At 38.3% G+C, this 18431-nt stretch overlaps 1 protein-coding gene across 13 annotated transcripts in view; it reads right to left on the reverse strand.

Moving 5' to 3' along the window:
- MYBPC1 (myosin binding protein C1) overlaps window positions 1–18431 on the reverse strand; it is a 104528-nt gene that overhangs the window by 53330 nt on the left and 32767 nt on the right. For 8 of the 13 annotated variants that reach the window (XR_006742763.1, XM_045587596.1, XM_045587595.1 and 5 more), the window contains exons 4-11: window positions 16203–16241; window positions 15261–15296; window positions 13564–13674; window positions 10397–10545; window positions 9950–10067; window positions 8431–8482; window positions 5837–5893; window positions 149–318 (exon numbers count right to left, since the gene is read on the reverse strand). Coding sequence is in view for 12 of the 13 variants with exons in the window: in XM_045587596.1 (XP_045443552.1) it covers window positions 149–318; window positions 5837–5893; window positions 8431–8482; window positions 9950–10067; window positions 10397–10545; window positions 13564–13674; window positions 15261–15296; window positions 16203–16241 (732 nt within the window). In the remaining variant the exon portion in view is untranslated. The remainder of the gene's footprint in view (window positions 1–148; window positions 319–5836; window positions 5894–8430; window positions 8483–9949; window positions 10068–10396; window positions 10546–13563; window positions 13675–15260; window positions 15297–16202; window positions 16242–18431) is intronic. The other 5 variants (XM_045587599.1, XM_045587605.1, XM_045587604.1 and 2 more) reach the window with 3 other exon arrangements.

Consider the following 18431-nt stretch of genomic DNA (forward strand, 5'->3'; position numbering starts at 1 on the left):
TAGCTTGTCAACCGCCTACAGAGTCAGTGCTGTGCGGGGGCAGTGAACTAGTCCACCTGGAGCCAAAGGGAATCCATTAACTCTTACAAAGCCCACCCCCAACCCAGGGCCCGGGGACCCCCCGGCGGCCGCGCCCCCGCGGGCTCACCTGCGCTCTTCTTCTCCACCCTGCGCATGCGCTTGAGCCGCTTGAGCATCCCGCGCAGGTCGGTGATGCCGTACTGGAAGGCGATCTTCTCGTACTCGTTGGGGTTCGCATTTTTCAGCAGCTCCCACACGTCTATCTCGGGCTCCTCGTCCTGCTGCTGCTTCACCTCCCTAACCGGGGAGAAGCACGGCTTAGTGCAGCAGCTGCTCGCTGGCCCGTAAGGACCGGGAGGGATTCTTTGGTTCAGTGTTGAAAGCTCTGTTTAGCGTCTGAGCACTTCAGCTGGGAAGGAAGTCCAGGGCTTTGCTGGAAGTCTCAGAGAAGCTCCCCGATAGTTCAAGATCAGATGGGTGCACGTATAGGAACATCGTTTTCCTAGTGCAAAGCCCGTGGGCGGGCGGGGTGGGAACTGGAGGCTATCAGAAAATAGCCTGAAGGCATTTTTACTGATTTTTTTTTTTCAACTTGAAAAGTCTAGAAGGTGAGACTTGAGGAACTTAAGGGTATGGTTATTGAAAAAAAGTAGATTAAGACCTAGAAGTTTTAAATATTGGTCTATTAGGGAAAAAGGCTCTCTACCTTCACTGGTGTGCACATACACCTATCTATGTATGAAGACAGTACACATATAGTACACACACCTTTGGATCTTGCAAATAGTTTCTTACCATATTAATCATTTTTTGCTATCTTTTAATGCAAAAATATTTGAAATTGCCACGTTTTATTTTATTTTGGGTTGGTTGGTTTTTTTTGTCTGATTTTTGTGGATACATATGATTTTGAAAAGAATTGTGTTCTAAATTGTCAGGAGAAGGAGAAGGAGGCCAACTACTTTTTTTTTCATTTTAAAGTACTGTCTTGAAATTTTTAGGACAGGCTTGGTATGAGTTATGAAGATACGATAACAAAATCCATAAAGAAATTTTAAAAATGTTAAACTTTAAAGCAAATGGTCTGGGTTGCATGAACAAGAGGATAGTAACAGTGTAATTGTCAAAAATTATGACTCAAAACTTTGATTACTAACTATAGAACATACAGAACATGTAAAGAACATATACAACTAAAGAATATTTGATTTAAAGTATACCTGTCTGCCCTTGTTTTAAAACAAACGAACAATGAAACAAAAACTCAGGAATAAACACTCTTTAGGAAAAGATCCTTAGGGTAAATGCAAAATATAATTTCAATGGATTTTCTTCATTGGCTAAATCATCCTGATTTTGTTGACATTTCATTGACTTTTTAAAAAAATCAGATTAATGAGGAAATATTACAGTGACTACTTACTGTGAATAATGCTGGTTTGGATATGATTTGCCAGGAAAACTGGTCAACACATCTTAAACATCAATGTGAAAACAGATTCATGCTATCATGTTAGCAAATGATGGATTACATATGTTTGCATTGTCACATGAATCACACTTGTTTCAGTGTCTTGGGGAAATGCTGGATTGCAATGATGGGAACGGGAGAATACAAATATTAACATAGAGTTTAGGGTGATGTTAGGCAAGGATGACTTTTTAATATTTAATTTTCATTGTCACATAAGCCACTTCACCCAGAGGCAGAGGATGCTGAGGTTAATCTGGAAAGTGGAAGTGAGTGAGGGTCCCTGGTCCATCAGTAACCTTTGTGGAAAAGACTAGAAAACACCCCTAGAAAAAGAGTGCCTCTTAAAACATGAGTATTATTATGTTCATTTCACTGAAATAACCTGGTGACATTGAAATGTTTGGGAAATTGTACTGATATTGGAATATTAGTAGTAATTTGCCAGCTCTGCCAAAACTGGTTTGGCACAGTGGATAGAGTGTCAGCCTGTGGACTGAAAGATCCAGGTTCGATTCTGGTCAAGGGCATGTACATTGGTTGCGGGCACATCCCCAGTAGGGGGTGTGCAGGAGGCAGCTGGTCGATGTTTCTCTCTCATCGCTGTTTCTAACTCTCTATCCCTCTCCCTACCTCTCTATAAAAAATCAATATAATATATTTAAAAAATAATAATAATTTCCAGATCTACTAACTCTACTGCCTGAAAGCAGTCTAAATTTCAAATATGTCTTTTAAATATTTTGTAGGAAATCTGGAAGAATTGCAATTCAAATGCATATGTGCATATGTATATATTCTGTGTGGGTATCCCCTCAACCCACTTTATCAGTGCTCTGTTTTTGTCACATTCCAGCCTCAATATAGTCCCTAAACTATATAATTGTGCCATGACACATTGGGTTAAATTTGTATTTCAGCCAAGAAGAATTAAATATATATACATTTCAAGTATCCTCCTGACCCTGGCGAAAGGATTTAAAATAGCAAACTAGATTGAAAGAGCTAAAAAGAGGCACAAGTGAAACACTAGGGCATGCCTAGATCCACGAGGTGAATATTGATATGATGGAGGCTAGTATTAAAAATAATTTTCCATGTGATTTCTTAAGTTTTGTTGGCAGGTTCATAAAGCCAATCCTCACCTTTCCCCCCCCCCCCATTAAAACACCAAAATATACCTTACTCTGCCACATTCTTTATCAAATTTTTGTGTGCAAACACCGATGACTTAGTGTCTATTCCTTCCTTTTCTCTCTATCACTTAACTCAGTGGTCGGCAAACTCATTAGTCAACAGAGCCAAATATCAACAGTACAATGATTGAAATTTCTCTTGAGAATTGAAAACCGACTTCTGTGCATGGGCCACAAAATTTCAGTTGCATTGTACGTGCATGCCCGCATGTGGTATTTTGTGGAAGAGCCACACTCAAGGGGCCAAAGAGTCACATGTGGCTCGAGAGTCGCAGTTTGCCTACCATTGACTTAACTGAATCCCAAATTGAAAGATTAAAGTATTCCCCATTTTGAACTGGATTGTGAGATCAAGGCTCCCATCTGTAGCATATCCTTAACTCATCCAGAACATATATTCTCTTAACCTATGTGGCTGCAGATGGCCCTACCTGTATGGCTGCATTATAGTGGGGAGAAAATTCATAGTGGGGAGAAAAATTCAAATTTCTATAGGCACTCCTCATTCTTTCCCAAGCACCGGGATCAACCTATATAACATTTACAGTATTTTAATCTACATCAAAATTTCCATAACTTGAGGATCCTCATGAAGTACAAAGCAGTTGTAGAAATTTTATGTAGAATAAAATTTTCAAGTATTTATATAGGTCAAAACCCATAACTAGATGCTACCTAAAAGATTTACTCAGGGCAGGGATATCTTTTGTTGTATGGAGATGTTGGTTATAATGATATATGTTCAGATAGCGGTTTTGCCGCAGACTCTTAGAGTAGAAATGGTAACCACGTGTGATTACCACAATGAAAACATATGCAATTCACAAATTAGTAGAAAAACACAATGATTTGTAAAGTTATATTGATGGATTAGTATAGTATATTAAATGAATATAGTCTTATGTTAACAACAGTCCATTTATGAGTCAAAATCATAATTAGGGGATGTAAAGAAAATGAGACATGTTGGCTGCCTATATTTTCTAGTAATTTTTTTTCCTTAGTCATTTTCGCCATTAATTAGATGATTTCTTGTATTCTGCAAACTGGTAGAACTAGTCTGTTCTTTTTTCTTTTATCTTTTTACCCAGAGTATGACAATTAATAATCTACTGTATCATGTTTTGATTGACTGATTGATATGTATATATTTTGTTTACAAATATAAACTCTTCAAGGGAAAATGTCACATTTTTGGTGGAAGTGAATATTCGACACCTACTGTGAGTCATGCCTTTTACATTTAATTCTCACAATAATTCTATTAGGTAGTTTTTATTCTCCACATTTACACATATGGAAACAGAGTCTCAGAGAGGACATATAATTTGACTGAAGTCATGTAATCAGTAAATGGTAGAGTTGAAACTCAAATTCATGTTTTTACCACTATTCTTTCCCTCCCACAAATATGTAGTCTTCCCTTTTGGTGTGCTAGGCACTGGAAGGCACTGGATTTCTTTTCCTCACATCACCTGTAGCATTATATTTATACAAAGAAAATAGTAGTTTGCTGGTTGAGTAAGTGTTTGCAAGGGAAAAACCTTTCTTGTCTTCATCAAGTGTCAATTTGTTTTACAAATTGAAGCATCACTATGAAGTGTCCAAAGGAGGAAAGATGATTTGATACTGCCAATGTATATTGAGTGGCTAATGTCCATTGGTAATTAATAAATTGCATCTTTTAATATTTCTGTTCTCACCCTAAATGTTTAGAGCTGGGGTGAATTTTTCATTCATTGGAACTTGAATAAAGGCATCAAACTAAACTGAGATATCCCAGTTTTGTTTTGTTTTTATCATTTCTTGTCAAGCATATTTGTACCTGTGTTCCTTTAATAACCCTAGGAAGCACTAAAAGGAATAAAAAGTGGCTGAAACCGGTTTGGCTCAGTGGATAGAGCGTCAGTCTGCAGACTGAAAGGTTGCAGGTTTGATTCTGGTCAAGGGCAAGTACCTTGGTTGAGGGCACATCCCCAGAAGGGGGTGTGCAAGAGGCAGCTGATGAATGATGCTCTCTCATTGATGTTTCTAACTCCCTCTCCCTCTCCCTTCCTCTCTGTAAAAAAATCAATAAAATATATTTTAAAATAAATAAATAAATAAATAAATGAAAGAAATAAAAATGAACCTAAAAAGTTAAATGAAAACTGATATCAATACTACATTATCATCAATTTAGAGTTGTCGTTTTACTGTTAACTTACAGATTTACTAGATAAACACAATCCCAGCAAATATCAATTTTTTCTTGTTTCTGCACTAAATATCTGAATATGTTTAACTTTATATATAACAAATATAATATTGCATATGATATGATTATATATGCAACTGTATAGACAGAAATATAAAATGATTATATGCTATACATCCATAATGAAGTTGTACAAATTCTATTGTAAAAGAGAACAATGTAACAGGGTGTGAAAATGCTAAATATTTACTTCTATTTTACTACCATATTTTATTTCTTTTTAAATGAACATTTTTTTTGACATTTTAAACAACTCAAAAAAAGATGTATCTTATAATCCAAAGTATGTCATTCTATACTATTTGGAGCAATTTTTTATTGCTCAGTGATTTATATAATACAGTTATATCTTAAAATGGATGGTGTCTTAGATTTGATGAAATACAGTAAATAATACATGCTATATTAAAGTAGGTGTGCCTTCAAAATATATATGATGTGTATAATTATATAGACTTCTACCAAAATTGTGAAATTGATTTTTCAGGCAAATATCAAATGCAGGAGAATGGAAGCTTTATTCCTGCATCATAGGAAATCATAGTTGAAATGAGAGAAATCAGAGGTTTTTAGGTATTTAAGTCTTCTGTCTCAGTTTTCAATCTCTTCATCCCCGACTAAGAAAATATGCAGACTCATAAAACATTTAAGAAGAAAACATAACAGCACCAGCTAAAACCTTAACAGATTAGTATGCTAAAACCTTGATCAGATTAGTATGCAGTTGTTTCTCTGTCCCTTTCTTAGTTGACTCTGTTATGTGCTAGAAGCAAAACACGTTGTAAGAAATAAGAAATCCTTTGAAACACATCTGCTTTAAACTTGACTTCTCTGAGTGGGTATCTAAAAATTTCCAGGCCATAGCTCCTCACTCCATCACTTGGTTCTCACCTACGTTTCAGGAGACCACTAAAGTCAAGTTCCCCTGCATCCTCTTGACCTTCTCCACTGTCATTAACGAAAGAAAAGCAAATCTGGGTTTAGTGCTGAGAGACACATACACAACAGTTTCCCCCAAACACTCTACGTATAAAGTATATGCAATTTTGTACCAGCACACACATCCTGGGACTGAATCAACACAAACTATTCTTTTCACACAAGTGACATTGAAAACTTTTGGGAGTATGTAACTTGTGGAAAAGTAAACATGAAGAGACACAGTTTTGTCGATTGCATATATAAAAAAGGCTCCGATTTGTGTTAAAATGGAGTAACACAAATGCAATGAAGCCAAACAACACAAAGTACTTTGTTTTTGCAAGTTGGGGGATCTGGAAACATACCCGTGTAAAAAGCAAAGGACTTTTGCTGATCTCTCTCACACATGTCAAACAGAGATTGGCTTGGAGGACCAAGTGTACTAGTGTCAAATATATATATATATATATACTAAGTACAAAGCTTATATTCCAAGGTAACCTCTTTGTGTCCATCAATAGTTGAATCAGATAATGTGATACCGATATAACGTAAGAACGGAGCTAGTGCAAAGCTTTTTAAAAGATACATCCTGCCCTAGCCAGTTTAGCTCAATGCATAAAGCATCAGCCTGAGGAGCCAAGGGTCTTGGGTTCTATTCTGTACTTGGTTGCAGGCTCCTCTGGCCCGGGCTTCGGTCCAGGTATGTGCAGGAGGCAACCAATGTTTCTCTCACATCCATGTTTCTCTCTATCTTTCCCCCTCTCTGCCACTTTCTCTAAAAATCAATGGAAAAAATATCCTCGGATGAGTATTAACAAAAAGTAAAAATAAAAAATAAAAGTTGTATTCCTATGTTTTAAAGGGAAATAAGTATAAGCTTTTCATTTTCTTTTTAAATGAATTTTTCAAAAATTTGCCTGTGAAATGTTGATGAGCCTTCTACAGGGACTTTTTAAAAGTGCTTTTCTATAGAAAAATGGATCTTAAATTAGGCGTGCAGCCATCTTTAATTTCTTATCAACTCCAAATAGAAGCTTTTTGGCTTAAATGGCACTACATACTTACTTGCATGTTTAATTTTTTAATAAAGATTTTTCTTCCTGCTCTTTACAAATGTTAGCTATGGTTCCTAAGGGGAGTCTGCAGGTTTAAAAACTGTGTATAACATATAAGTCATACGAATTGAGGTCCAAAAATGTGTTTTCAAAAGTTCTATAATTGTGTGTATTTGGAGAATTTTGTGTATTTTTAAATAAACACATTTCTATTTCTTTAAAGCACAAAATTTGGTAAAATATACCAATTGTACATGGTATGGACAGAGTGTCAGACCTTTGCATTTGCTGGGCCTGACAAGGTGGAAGGAAATGAACAGGATTTGAAAGTTAGGACTTTTCAAAAAATGCCAATTGACTGATCATGTAATATTAAATATCTTTCAAAGTAATTAAAATTTTCATTTGTTTATAATTTAGGAGAAAAAAATATGTCTTTTATTAGCAGACTCGTTGTTTTATAATAGTTAATAGTTGACTTTCCTTATTAAATAAAACTGTGTGTACCTTTAATTGTATGAAGAACAAAACATTTGCTCTCATTAAGAAATTTATATTATGAAAATATCAACTACTGAAAGTAAAATAATACCAGGAAAGGGCTAGTTGTGCTTATAATAGATTAGAGGGTTTTTTTTTTTTTCATTTTTCTTTCTTGACCCCTGATTTTTCAGCTGTGGCAGTTGGGAAATAAATCAAGTAGGTATTTGTATTTAACATTTTACAGTGGTTTTAATTCCAGCAGACTCAGTGGTCTTTCATTTAGTATAATCCAATATTTAAATAATGTTAACTTCAGTAAGTAGCTACTTAATTGTGGTTTTCTGGGCATGTGGTTTAATAGCTCCATAGTGATTTCTAGATGAAAAGCGATATACGTTTTCTGACATTATTTAATTGGTTCTACATGAGATGTGTATATTTATTTATTTATCTTTTTTGGCCATTTGTTGGGAAATAATGCAATTAAGGAAGAAGGCATATATGAACAGATTGAAAGTATGTTTTTATAAGGCAACCATGAAGCTTGCCAAAATGGGAGCTTCACTGTTAACAAGAATATTCTTAAGAATGACCCTTAATCTCTGGCCTGTGTGGCTCAGTTGTTGGGAGTGTTGACCCCGTACACTGAAGGGTCACGGGTTGGATTCCCCAGGCACATTACCTAGGTTGCGGGTTCAGTCCCTGGATAGGATGCATAGGAGAGGCAACTAATTGATGTTTTTCTCTCTCACATCGATGTTTCTCTCTCTCCTCTCTCTAAAATCAATAAATGTGTCCTCAGGTGAGGATATTTTTAAAAAGCATGATCAGTATATACTTGATTTGGCCTTAAGCCTATGGCTTTTCTAGAACACTAAATTTTTTAATATATTGTATATTTAACTACAGTGAAAAAAAGTTCTCATTTGAAATTATAGAGGGTGGAGGAAGAGAAAGTGTACTTTAAAAATCTTCCACTTTTGTGTTGTACAAAAGCTATGGTGAGTCCCCTTTTGAAGTTACCTTCTCTTGAAAGCAGATCTGATGTCAATGTTTGGCGTACTCCCGGTAGATTCTTTGAAAGGAAAGAAAAACAATAAACACCATTAAGAAGGCAGTTTTGTGTTCATTTCCTTTCCAGGCTGTGAGGATTCTTCGGACAGAAGGAAGGCCAGGGGAAAGGGGCATGGCTGCTCCCGGAATGCTGTCCGGATTGCATAACTTCTCCTCCCTCACTCAGAACCAATGTTACCACAGCCCATGGCCATCCCACCGGCCTGCCTGTTAGAACCTCCTGAAGAGCTTCCAAAAGTGCCAGCTTCTTGATCTCCCTGCTGGAGATTTTGATTCACCTGATCAGAGAGATAGGTACCCAGAAGTCAAATTCTTAAAGAGCCCTGCAGGTGATTCTCAGAGATGCCTGGCTAGATTCTATAATCCCAATGGAGTGGCTCAGGACCAGATTTCCACTTCATAGAGAAAGCTTGACAACACCTCCACCTCAGATCATGTAGCCTACGCCTGACATCTCTTGGGATGGGCATCTCACAACCTTCTGCTGTGTCTACAAAGCTTTAATGACAGAGCTCACTCTAATGTCAAGACAAACTTCACTGTCTCCTAATTTCCACCTTTAGATTCTAGTCTGCCTAAACACTTCTCGAGTTCCATGGAAATGGCCTTGTCCTTCTGTGTGATGGCCCTTCCTCTATTTACAATGAATTGTATAGGCAATTCTTCATCCACACTAAATAGAGAATGATTTCTGGATTCTCCATTCCCCTGGCTGCCCTCCTCTGGAAGGGAGGCTGGTGGAGTATAGTGTCAAGGGCTCAAGACACTACTCCCGATGTGGATCAGTGCTGCAGCATGCTGTAGAGTGGGGTGTCATTTCCTAAACCTAGATTCTGATGGCCTAGTTTTAAATTACTCCAGCTTTGTCTTTTATAGCGACATCACACTTTGGAATCATCTTAAGTGTATGATCTTTACAGCCAAGTCAACTTTCCCTTTTATACCCAGAGAAGTGGTTCCCACCCCCAAACTACCTGTACACCTTTACATTTATCCCTATTAAATCTGCTCCGGGCGGTACACAGAACATATAAATGAATACTTCCATATCTCATCTCTGTCTTTATAAGAGAAATCCTCCCTTCCACCTGGGTATCCTAACATCCTTGGGCCATATTAACTTATCCCCAAACCTGAGTGGGAATAAATGGACTCAATGAAAAGTGAACATTCAGTATAGCACCAGCCCCTTATTTGGGAGATTGAAGGGATATAGAGAGCATGAACAAGAGATACTCAGTAATGATATCCCCAACTTCCCCTTATACAATTACCTCATAACTATTTAATTCAGCAGGCTTGCTGAGGCCATCACAACCATAAACACACACTGTTTTAAAGGAAGCTTTATTTTCAAAATACCATAGTATTAAATGGCCTTCTCCTCCATCCCCTCATGTCCCATCAAAAATAAATAAAATAAAAAAATAAAAACATCACACTTATCCAGACAAGAAGGGTCTCTTACCACGCACTTCAAGATCGAATGAACAGCTGTCAAACTTATCCTTATAGCTGACCTCGCATCTGTAGTTTCCTGCATAGTTCTCTTTGGCCTTGATGATCTGCATCTCGAATGTATATATCTGCAATGAAATGCATCCAGCACATGTCAGTCCTACCTGGCAGAAAGATGCCATCACATTTCAGTATTTCCCCCACCCCTGTAGCACCGTCTTAAAGACACATCTGTATCTGTGGATTCTGCGATGATGCTCTCAATAGAGGAAGGGTCCTGTGCTCCACAGCCTCTGGGCACAGCAGGGCAAGCAAGCTAAGGATAGACCCTAGGAACACTAACTCAGGAGAATTTTCTGGGACTGAAAGCTCTCAAAGCTGAACATAAAAATGACCCGACACCCACCCGGAAGGAATGAGCTAGCCAGGCCCCTGTGCCAGGAGTTCAGGGCCATACCCGACTGTGCCTTTCGAAGGTTTCCTTCAGCTGGAGGTGCTTCCCAGCTTTGCTGGCCAGGTCCATCCATTTCCCTTTAAACCACTTGACAGTGGGTTTTCTAAGAAGATCTTCAGCCTTGACCTTGGCTACAAAGGTGATATTTTCACCTAGAGAAAGCACAAGTGATTCAGGCTGGTTTAAGAATTGTCATTTGGCCCAGCCAGTGCGGCTCTCAGTTGATTGAACATTGTACTGTGCACCAGGAGGTTACCAGTTCCATTCCCCATCAGGACACATGCTCAAGTGTGGGGCTCGATCCCCAGTGGGGGTCACATAGAAGGCAGCCAATTTATGTTTCCCTTTCTCTTTCTTTCTCCCTTCCTCTCTCTGAAATCAACAAAAACTGTCATTTTTTTAAATGACATTTTTAAAAACTGTCATTTGTTTTGTTCTCAACTGGAAGGAGTTACATGGGACTGCACTGCATACACTCTAATGAGACAGGTGCCCCTAGAATTGTCCAATGAAATGGGCCTGATTATTTTACAAGCACCCTAGAAGGTCTTTAGATTCTCCAACTTGTTCTGCATTTGAAGTTTATGGAACAAAAAAGAAGCAATGGGTTAATTAGTAGAAATAATTTTGTGGGGGGTTAATATTCTATATATGAAATAAAAATGTGAATTCACAAATGTATGTATACAAATCTATATATACTATAGACCCAATGCACAAAATTTGTGCACAGGAAGAGGGGGTAGAAGGAGGGTGTCCCTCAGCCTAGTCTTCACCCTCTTACAATCCCGGACTCCTTGGAGGATGTCCGACAGTCGTACATCCCTCTCACAATTAGGGACCACTGGCTCCTAACCGCTCGCCTGCCTGCCTGATCATCCCTAACCACTCTGGCTGCCTGCCTGATCGTCCCTAACCACTGGCCTGCCTGCCACATTGCCCCTAACCACTCTGCCTGCCTGCCTCAGTGCCCTAACTGCTCACCTGCCTACCTGATCACCTCTAACCACTCTCCTGCCTGTATCCCTAACTGCTCACCTGCCTGCCTCATCGCCCCTAACCACCTTTGCCTCAGCTCCCACCGACAAGGCTTTGTCTGGAATGTCATCTGTAAAGTCATTTGGCTGTCTGGTCTAATTAACATATCATGCTTTTATTATTATAGATAGTGTATAAATGTTTTCAAATCTTTTTTATTAAGCAAGTGATGGGAAGTCTAGAATTATGAGAATATGATTATATGAAGCTGATCTTTTTAAAATAAACTTGCCTATCTGTTTGAATTGAAAGATTACTGATAAGATCCTAAGTACATGAAAACTCTAGCTCCATGGCCAGACAGCATTTTGGTGTCTTCCGGAAACATGAGGGGCACTGACATTTCCATTTACATGCAGTGTGCTTCTACATTCCCAACCTAAAAGAATATAGGCAACTATAGACTTATATGCATACTATTTGGTAAGTGTCAAAGACTAGTCCTGATCCCAGTATATTTCTTATAAAAATTTACTTAGAAGTTCCTTGGCCCCAAGTTGTTCTCTAACTCAGCACCCTGTTATTTCCTTCATGGTGCTTGTTTTTTGTGATTATCTGTTGGTTTAATTTGTTGTCGTCTGTTCCTCCCATTAAAACTGCAAGTTGTGAGTGCTCACATGTTATACTTAGTGTTCAGAACAGTGTTTTAACATGTGTGCAATCAGTATTTTTGAATGATTATCTCCAAAGTTGAACCATCTACTTGACTAGCTTCCTCTGAGATACTATACATTCTGATAGTATTGTAATAATCTTACAGAATGAGGCATGTTGTAATGACAGCAAACACTGGCTCGGAGATTTAAGATACACCAAGCATTCTTCAAAGTATTTCACAGGTATCATCCCCACTTGACAAATGAAGAAATATATTTGTATCCCACCTGGCTCCAGTCTCAAGGCACTCAACTCCTAGATACTAAAATGATAACTCACCTCTTCAAGGATTTAATATAGAAATATTATACAATGGGATACTATCCTATATAATAAAGAGCTAATATGCAAATGGTCATCATGCCCTCACGCCATCACACCATAATGGCTCAGACACTCTATACTGGGAGAGAGGAATGGGGACCAGCCAGGCTGTGGCCTGGGAGAGGAACAAGCTGCACACCCCGTGGTCCTGGGTGCCAGTGGCTGCGCCTACACCTGCAGCCTGGGAGAGGGACAAGCCGCACACCCCTCGATCCAGGGAGCCAGTGGCTGTGGCTGTGGCCCAGGAGAGGGACAAGCTGCCTGCCCCATGGTCCTAGGTGCCAGTGGCTGCGTCTGCACCTGTGGCCTGGGGGAGGGACAAGCTGCCCGTCCTGCAGTCCCAGGTGCTTGTGGTTGTGGCCTGGGTGAAGCCACATGCCCACAGTCTCCTGTGGCTGTGATTGGCCTGGGAGAAGCTGACCCAGATCCTGGGTACCTGTAGCCAGCCAGAGTGAGGGAAGCCCAGGTCCCGGGTGCCTGTGATCAGCCAGAGGGGGGAATCCTGGGTCTCAGGTATGGGGTGAGGTAGATGGCACAAGGGTGATCAGGTCAACAGGGGAGCAGTTAGGGGTGATCAGGCTGGTAGGGGAGCAGTTATGGGCGATCAGGCAGGCAGGCAGAGGTGGTTAGGGACAATCAGGCAGGCAGGTAAAGGGGTTAGGGTGATCAGGCAGGTGAACATTAAAAGCCAGTGGTCCCGGATTGCAAGAGGCAATTGGATATTCCCGACAGGTCCCCGATTGAACAGGGTACAGGTCAGGCTGAGGGACCCACCTCCCATGCATGAATTTTGTGCACCGGGCCTCTAATTCAGCCATAAAAAGGAAAGGAAGTACTGATTTATGCTACAGAATAGATAGACTCAGACACTAAAGGTCACATATTGTGTGATTCCATTTATATGAAATACCCAGATTAGGAAAATTTATAGAGACAAAGGAGATTAGTGGTTGCCAGAGGCTGAGAGGAGGGAGAATGGGGAGTAGCTGCCTAATGGGGGTACAAGGTTTCTATTTGGGATGACAAAAAGTTTTGGAGCTAGATAGAAGTAGTGGTCGTACTAATAGCCAACTTTACAATGGTTGATTTTTTGTTATGTGAATTTCACCTGCATTTTTTTTTTTAAAGCAGGATTTATGCTTGGCACTCACCAACTTTCACTGTTCCTGTTTGAGGCTTTTCCACAAACAGGATGGACAGCTGAGAATTGGCGTTCTGCTTGTCTTGATCCTCGGTGCCAGGTGATTCTCCAAGAGACCATTCTAATGAGGATAAAGGAGGAAAAGGATCATTTCAGGGCCAGGTGCTTCGGAGGTAGACTTACCTGGGTTTGTCGTTCTCATCATCTCAGAAGCTTGACTTTGTCTAGTCAACCTGGGTAAATGTAACACCACTCTTTCCATCCATCTCCCTGCAGTCATCAGAAGAGTGACAGGTTCCCATTCTTACATGGATGTTTCTTCCATGATGGGATAAAGGAACATTTTCTGATTCCTAGAAGCTAACACTTTTCAGGTAGGGTGTTATTCTGTCTTTGTTAGAAGCCATGGTTCTTTTCTTTCCCCATCCTGCCTGACCCCTAACAAATAAATAATAGTGAGAAGTATATTAAAGCAGTACTCTCAGTATTTTTTTAGGTCACTGACTTTGAGGCTATACACATATAACAAAAGAGTTGGATGGGTCAGTTTGTAGGTCAACTGGGAAGGATGAGACAATCAAGTCTGGCCTGATATTTTTAAATGTCTTGCTATTGTATAATTAGACAATCCTATTAGGATCATACAGATATGGCCATAATTTGGAAAATTAACAGATCATGACTGCAGGTACAGTTTCAAGGATATCAGGAGCATCCTGAAAGAGGGGAAAGCTCAGAAAAACAGAAAGAAAAAACTCTTTGAGTCTTTCCCATGAAGAGATAGAACCTGGAAATAAAGATTATTTTGCATTTTCTAGTTTGCATTCCAGGTTCTTAGCTTGGATTAATCATCAGTCAACTCCAATGAGGTGGGTAGGAGAGAATGTAGATATTCCCTCTGTCTCTGAGAGCTGAATTCAGAGAAGTTCAGTTTCAGCTGCTTAAATAGCTGGGGGGAAAAAATGCTAGAGTTGCCAACTTTACCTGTTAATGCTTCTTGAAAAGAAGAAAATGTAGATTTAGTTATTTTAGTTGTCATGTATCAGTCATGCTCAGTATTTCTATCCACAGAGACCATCATTTTCACAATTAAGTTATGCAATGTAGTCACATGATTACATGATTTTTAATAACGAAGTTGATGTTAAAAATTTATGTTGTGCGTGACTGTGATATTAATAATAATAGTGATCATTCACATTTAGAATATGAGGCAGAAATTTTGCTGTTTTTATTTTCTTCTTCATTTCTATATCTACAAATGCTTGGCCCATAAGAAGTCCATAGTAGGATCATAGTAGGCACTCAACACAAATTTGTTGAATGAATAAATGAATTGTAGCATAGCTGACAGGATAGATCTGTAGGTGTTTTATCAAGTATATGTAAAGCTCTATAAAAATGTGAATTATTATCTAACTTTAGCACTCTCCAAGTGTAGATTTTAAAAGTTCCTTAATCTCTCTTTATTTGTCAAATGATAGTTATAATAAGACAAATCAACCTGTGGTGTATGTAGGAAGATTCCCGCATTTGTGTATATATATCATGCAAAATTAATTGTTTCTTAATACATTAGTTTTCTTGTAAGAAATGTAATGTAATGAAAGAGGGCTACCAGAGCTACAAACTGAATAAAACAAAGATTAGAATCAATGCAGCTTCAAGAAATGAGGTCATTAGTGATTGTTCCAGGCGTCTGCTCACCTGAGTCTTTTCTCTCCAGGGCCCGACTACTCAAACCTGAAAGGAAAGTGTGGTCTGGGTGATGCAAGAGAAAGGGGTGCCAACGAAGTGCTGACTGCAACCTCCTTGGATCCCCTAACCCTCTTCTGATAATAGGGAGAAAGAAACTAGAAGTTGGTTTGGATGGAAAATCAATAGAGCTTAAACTATGAAGGCATCTCTAAAATGATGTCTTATTTAAAAAACAATAAGCCCTCACCGGTTTGGCTCAGTGGATAGAGCATCGGCCTATGGACTAAAGTTCGATTCCAGTCAAGGGCACATGCCTGGGTTGTGGGCTCCATCCCTGGCAGGGGGCATGTAGGAGGCAGCCAATCAATGATTCTATCTCATCATTGATGTTTCAGTCTCTCTTTCCCTCTCCCTCTCCCTTTCTGAAATCAATTAAAAAAAATATTAACTAAACTAAAATAAAATAAGATTGCCCAGCTGGCATGGTTCAATGGTTGAGACTCGATCTATGAAGCAGGAGGTCATGGTTCAATTCTGGGTCAGGGCAGATGTTTGGGTTCTGGGCTCGATCCCCAGTAGGGAGTGTGTAGGAGTCAGGCAATCAATGATTCTCTCTCATCATTGATGTTTCTTTCTCTCCCTCTTCTTTTCTTTCTAAAACCAATAATAATATTTAAAAAACAAATAGAAGACAAATATTTTTGCCCCTAAAATTTGTATCCAATATTTATGAGTCTTATTTATTTCACAAAAGAAGACTCTTTAAAAATGTCCTCATGTAAAAAAAAAAAATTACAAATTTACCATTAAAGCCATTGTTTTTCCTCTTAGCTCTGGCACCACCTTCTCAGTGCCTTGTTTCATCAAGGTGTTCTGTCTTTTCTTTTCCTTTACTGCAACTTCATAATAAATGACAAAGTGGGGAAATAGGGGATTTGGGATCATCCTAACCTGGAGGCAGGACAAAAGATGGGGAGGCTTCCTCTTCATCTGAAACAAGAAATAGGCACACAAAGTCAAGGAGAAAAGGACTTCATCCCAAGTATCCTGAGGAAAGAGAAATCTGAAAAAGAAGAGGAGAAACTACACAAAACACTTTCAACTGATGAGTAAGACTGGGTACCTGAAAGATTAAATTTGAATGTTTTGGGCAAAAGATAAAAATAAATAAAAGGGAATAAGATAATACAAATGAAAGTGTAAATTAAAAATTGGAACTCTAAGCAAACGTTTTATGTGGTTGTTAGGTTAGGATGTTAAATTTTTTAACCTCGATGAAATCCTCAACGAAGGTGATTTTTGAGTTCTCGTTTTGTAGCTAACATCAATGACAGGCATGATTCATGAACCACGATCATTTGGACACAGACATCAAAGCATATATGTATTGTTTGAGAACTTGTTCCCCCACTCCGAAAACCTCATGGTTAATTTCCCTTTTCTATAGAAAACAAAAGTCAACATTAACTAATATAAATCAATTTGTCATACTTATTAACTTCACCAATAATTATTTTAGAAATTTTATAAGAACTTTCAAGATTATATCGGTGATGGTCAATGCTGTTTAATTTTAAAAATATTGCCTAGCTGGCGTGACTCAGTGGTTGAGCATTGATCTATGAACCAGAAGGTCATGGTTCAATTCCTGGTCAGGGCACTTGCCCAGGTTGCAGTCTCGATCCCCTTGTGGGATTTGGAGGAGGCAGCTGATCAATGATTCTCTCTCTTTGTTGATGTTTTTCTCTCTCTTCCTTCCTCTCTGAAATCAATAAAAATATAATTTAAGAAAACAAAATAATAAAATAAAATAGGATTCAGCAAATGCACACACATGACTGTTAATTATACCAGGTAAAGTGCCTTACCAGATACCTTGAGATAAAATAGCACATTTCTGTATAATTTATTAAAATATTTACAGCAAATAATATTTACTAGCCTGAAATTTCTTTCCTAAGTCTGTCAACCAAAGATATCTATTATTAGTTTTTACAAAATAATTAAGGTAATATTCAGAGAACCTTAATGTTATATCTTCAGAACCCACGAGGTGACTTGCTGGATACTGTGAGAATCAGAATCTTCAGAGGAAGCTTTCTGTGGTCAGAGAAGCTTGGAAGATGTTAGGCTAACTGGAGTTTTATGCTTGCATCCTATTGTACTGTGCTTGTTAGGGACATCTCAAAGCTGTCAGTGTGCTAATATGCTCCAGCAATCGGGGTGGAGACAAGAAATGATACAACAGTTAATATTTCTCAAACTTAGTTCATGTTTGACTCCTGGAATTGTACATTTGGGGAAGGATAGGCATTTCTGAGCTATCATCAGAATTCTACAGTTCAGAATACTTAGATGATTCAAATTTTACATAAAAAATGAAATACTTGGTGATTTACAAATGCTTGCCATAAATTTAATTCAATATTAATATTTTATTCTTATAATTTAAAGACTTTTATTTACTAAACTAAATAAAATCTTGATTTAAAGTCCTGGAAAAATAAGTTTTAAAACTCAACCAAGTCCTAGACAGGAACTTCCTTTATTATATAGAAATTAGAACCATTTTGAGTCAAGTGAATACTTCATTTTATATAGGTTTTATATGTATTTGTTTGCTTTATGCACAGGGTATAATGAATCCTTGAGTTAATTGTTTGGAAAGCTAAATGATTAAGAATATTCACATACTTTCATAAAACTAAAATGAAGAAATAAGCAAAATGTTGATGAATGAGTAGTTTTGATGTCCATTAAATATTAAAGACTATTTGGATGAATATGCACAATTAGTTTAGACCAGTGGTCAGCAAACTCATTAGTCAACAGAGCCAAATATCATCAGTGCGATTGAAATTTCTTTTGAGAGTCAAATTTTTTAAACTTAACTTCTTCTAATGCCACTTCTTCAAAATAGACTTGCCCAGACCGTGGTATTTTGTGGAAGAGCCACACTCAAGGGGCCAAAGAGCCACATGTGGCCCTCAAGCTGCAGTTTGCCGACCACGGGTTTAGACTATTAAGACACCACATATTAAACCAAAGCTTCAGAGTGTCATGAAATGATCTAGATGATCAAACATTACTTCCAAACATCAATTCCTGCTCAATTAACAATTTTTTGATTTCTTATACACACATTTCCAAATTTACTTAGGTGCTAGAAAATATAATGGA

Source organism: Pipistrellus kuhlii, unplaced genomic scaffold (assembly GCF_014108245.1).
Source record: "Pipistrellus kuhlii isolate mPipKuh1 unplaced genomic scaffold, mPipKuh1.p scaffold_m20_p_3, whole genome shotgun sequence".
Classification (NCBI taxonomy): Eukaryota; Metazoa; Chordata; class Mammalia; order Chiroptera; family Vespertilionidae; genus Pipistrellus; species Pipistrellus kuhlii.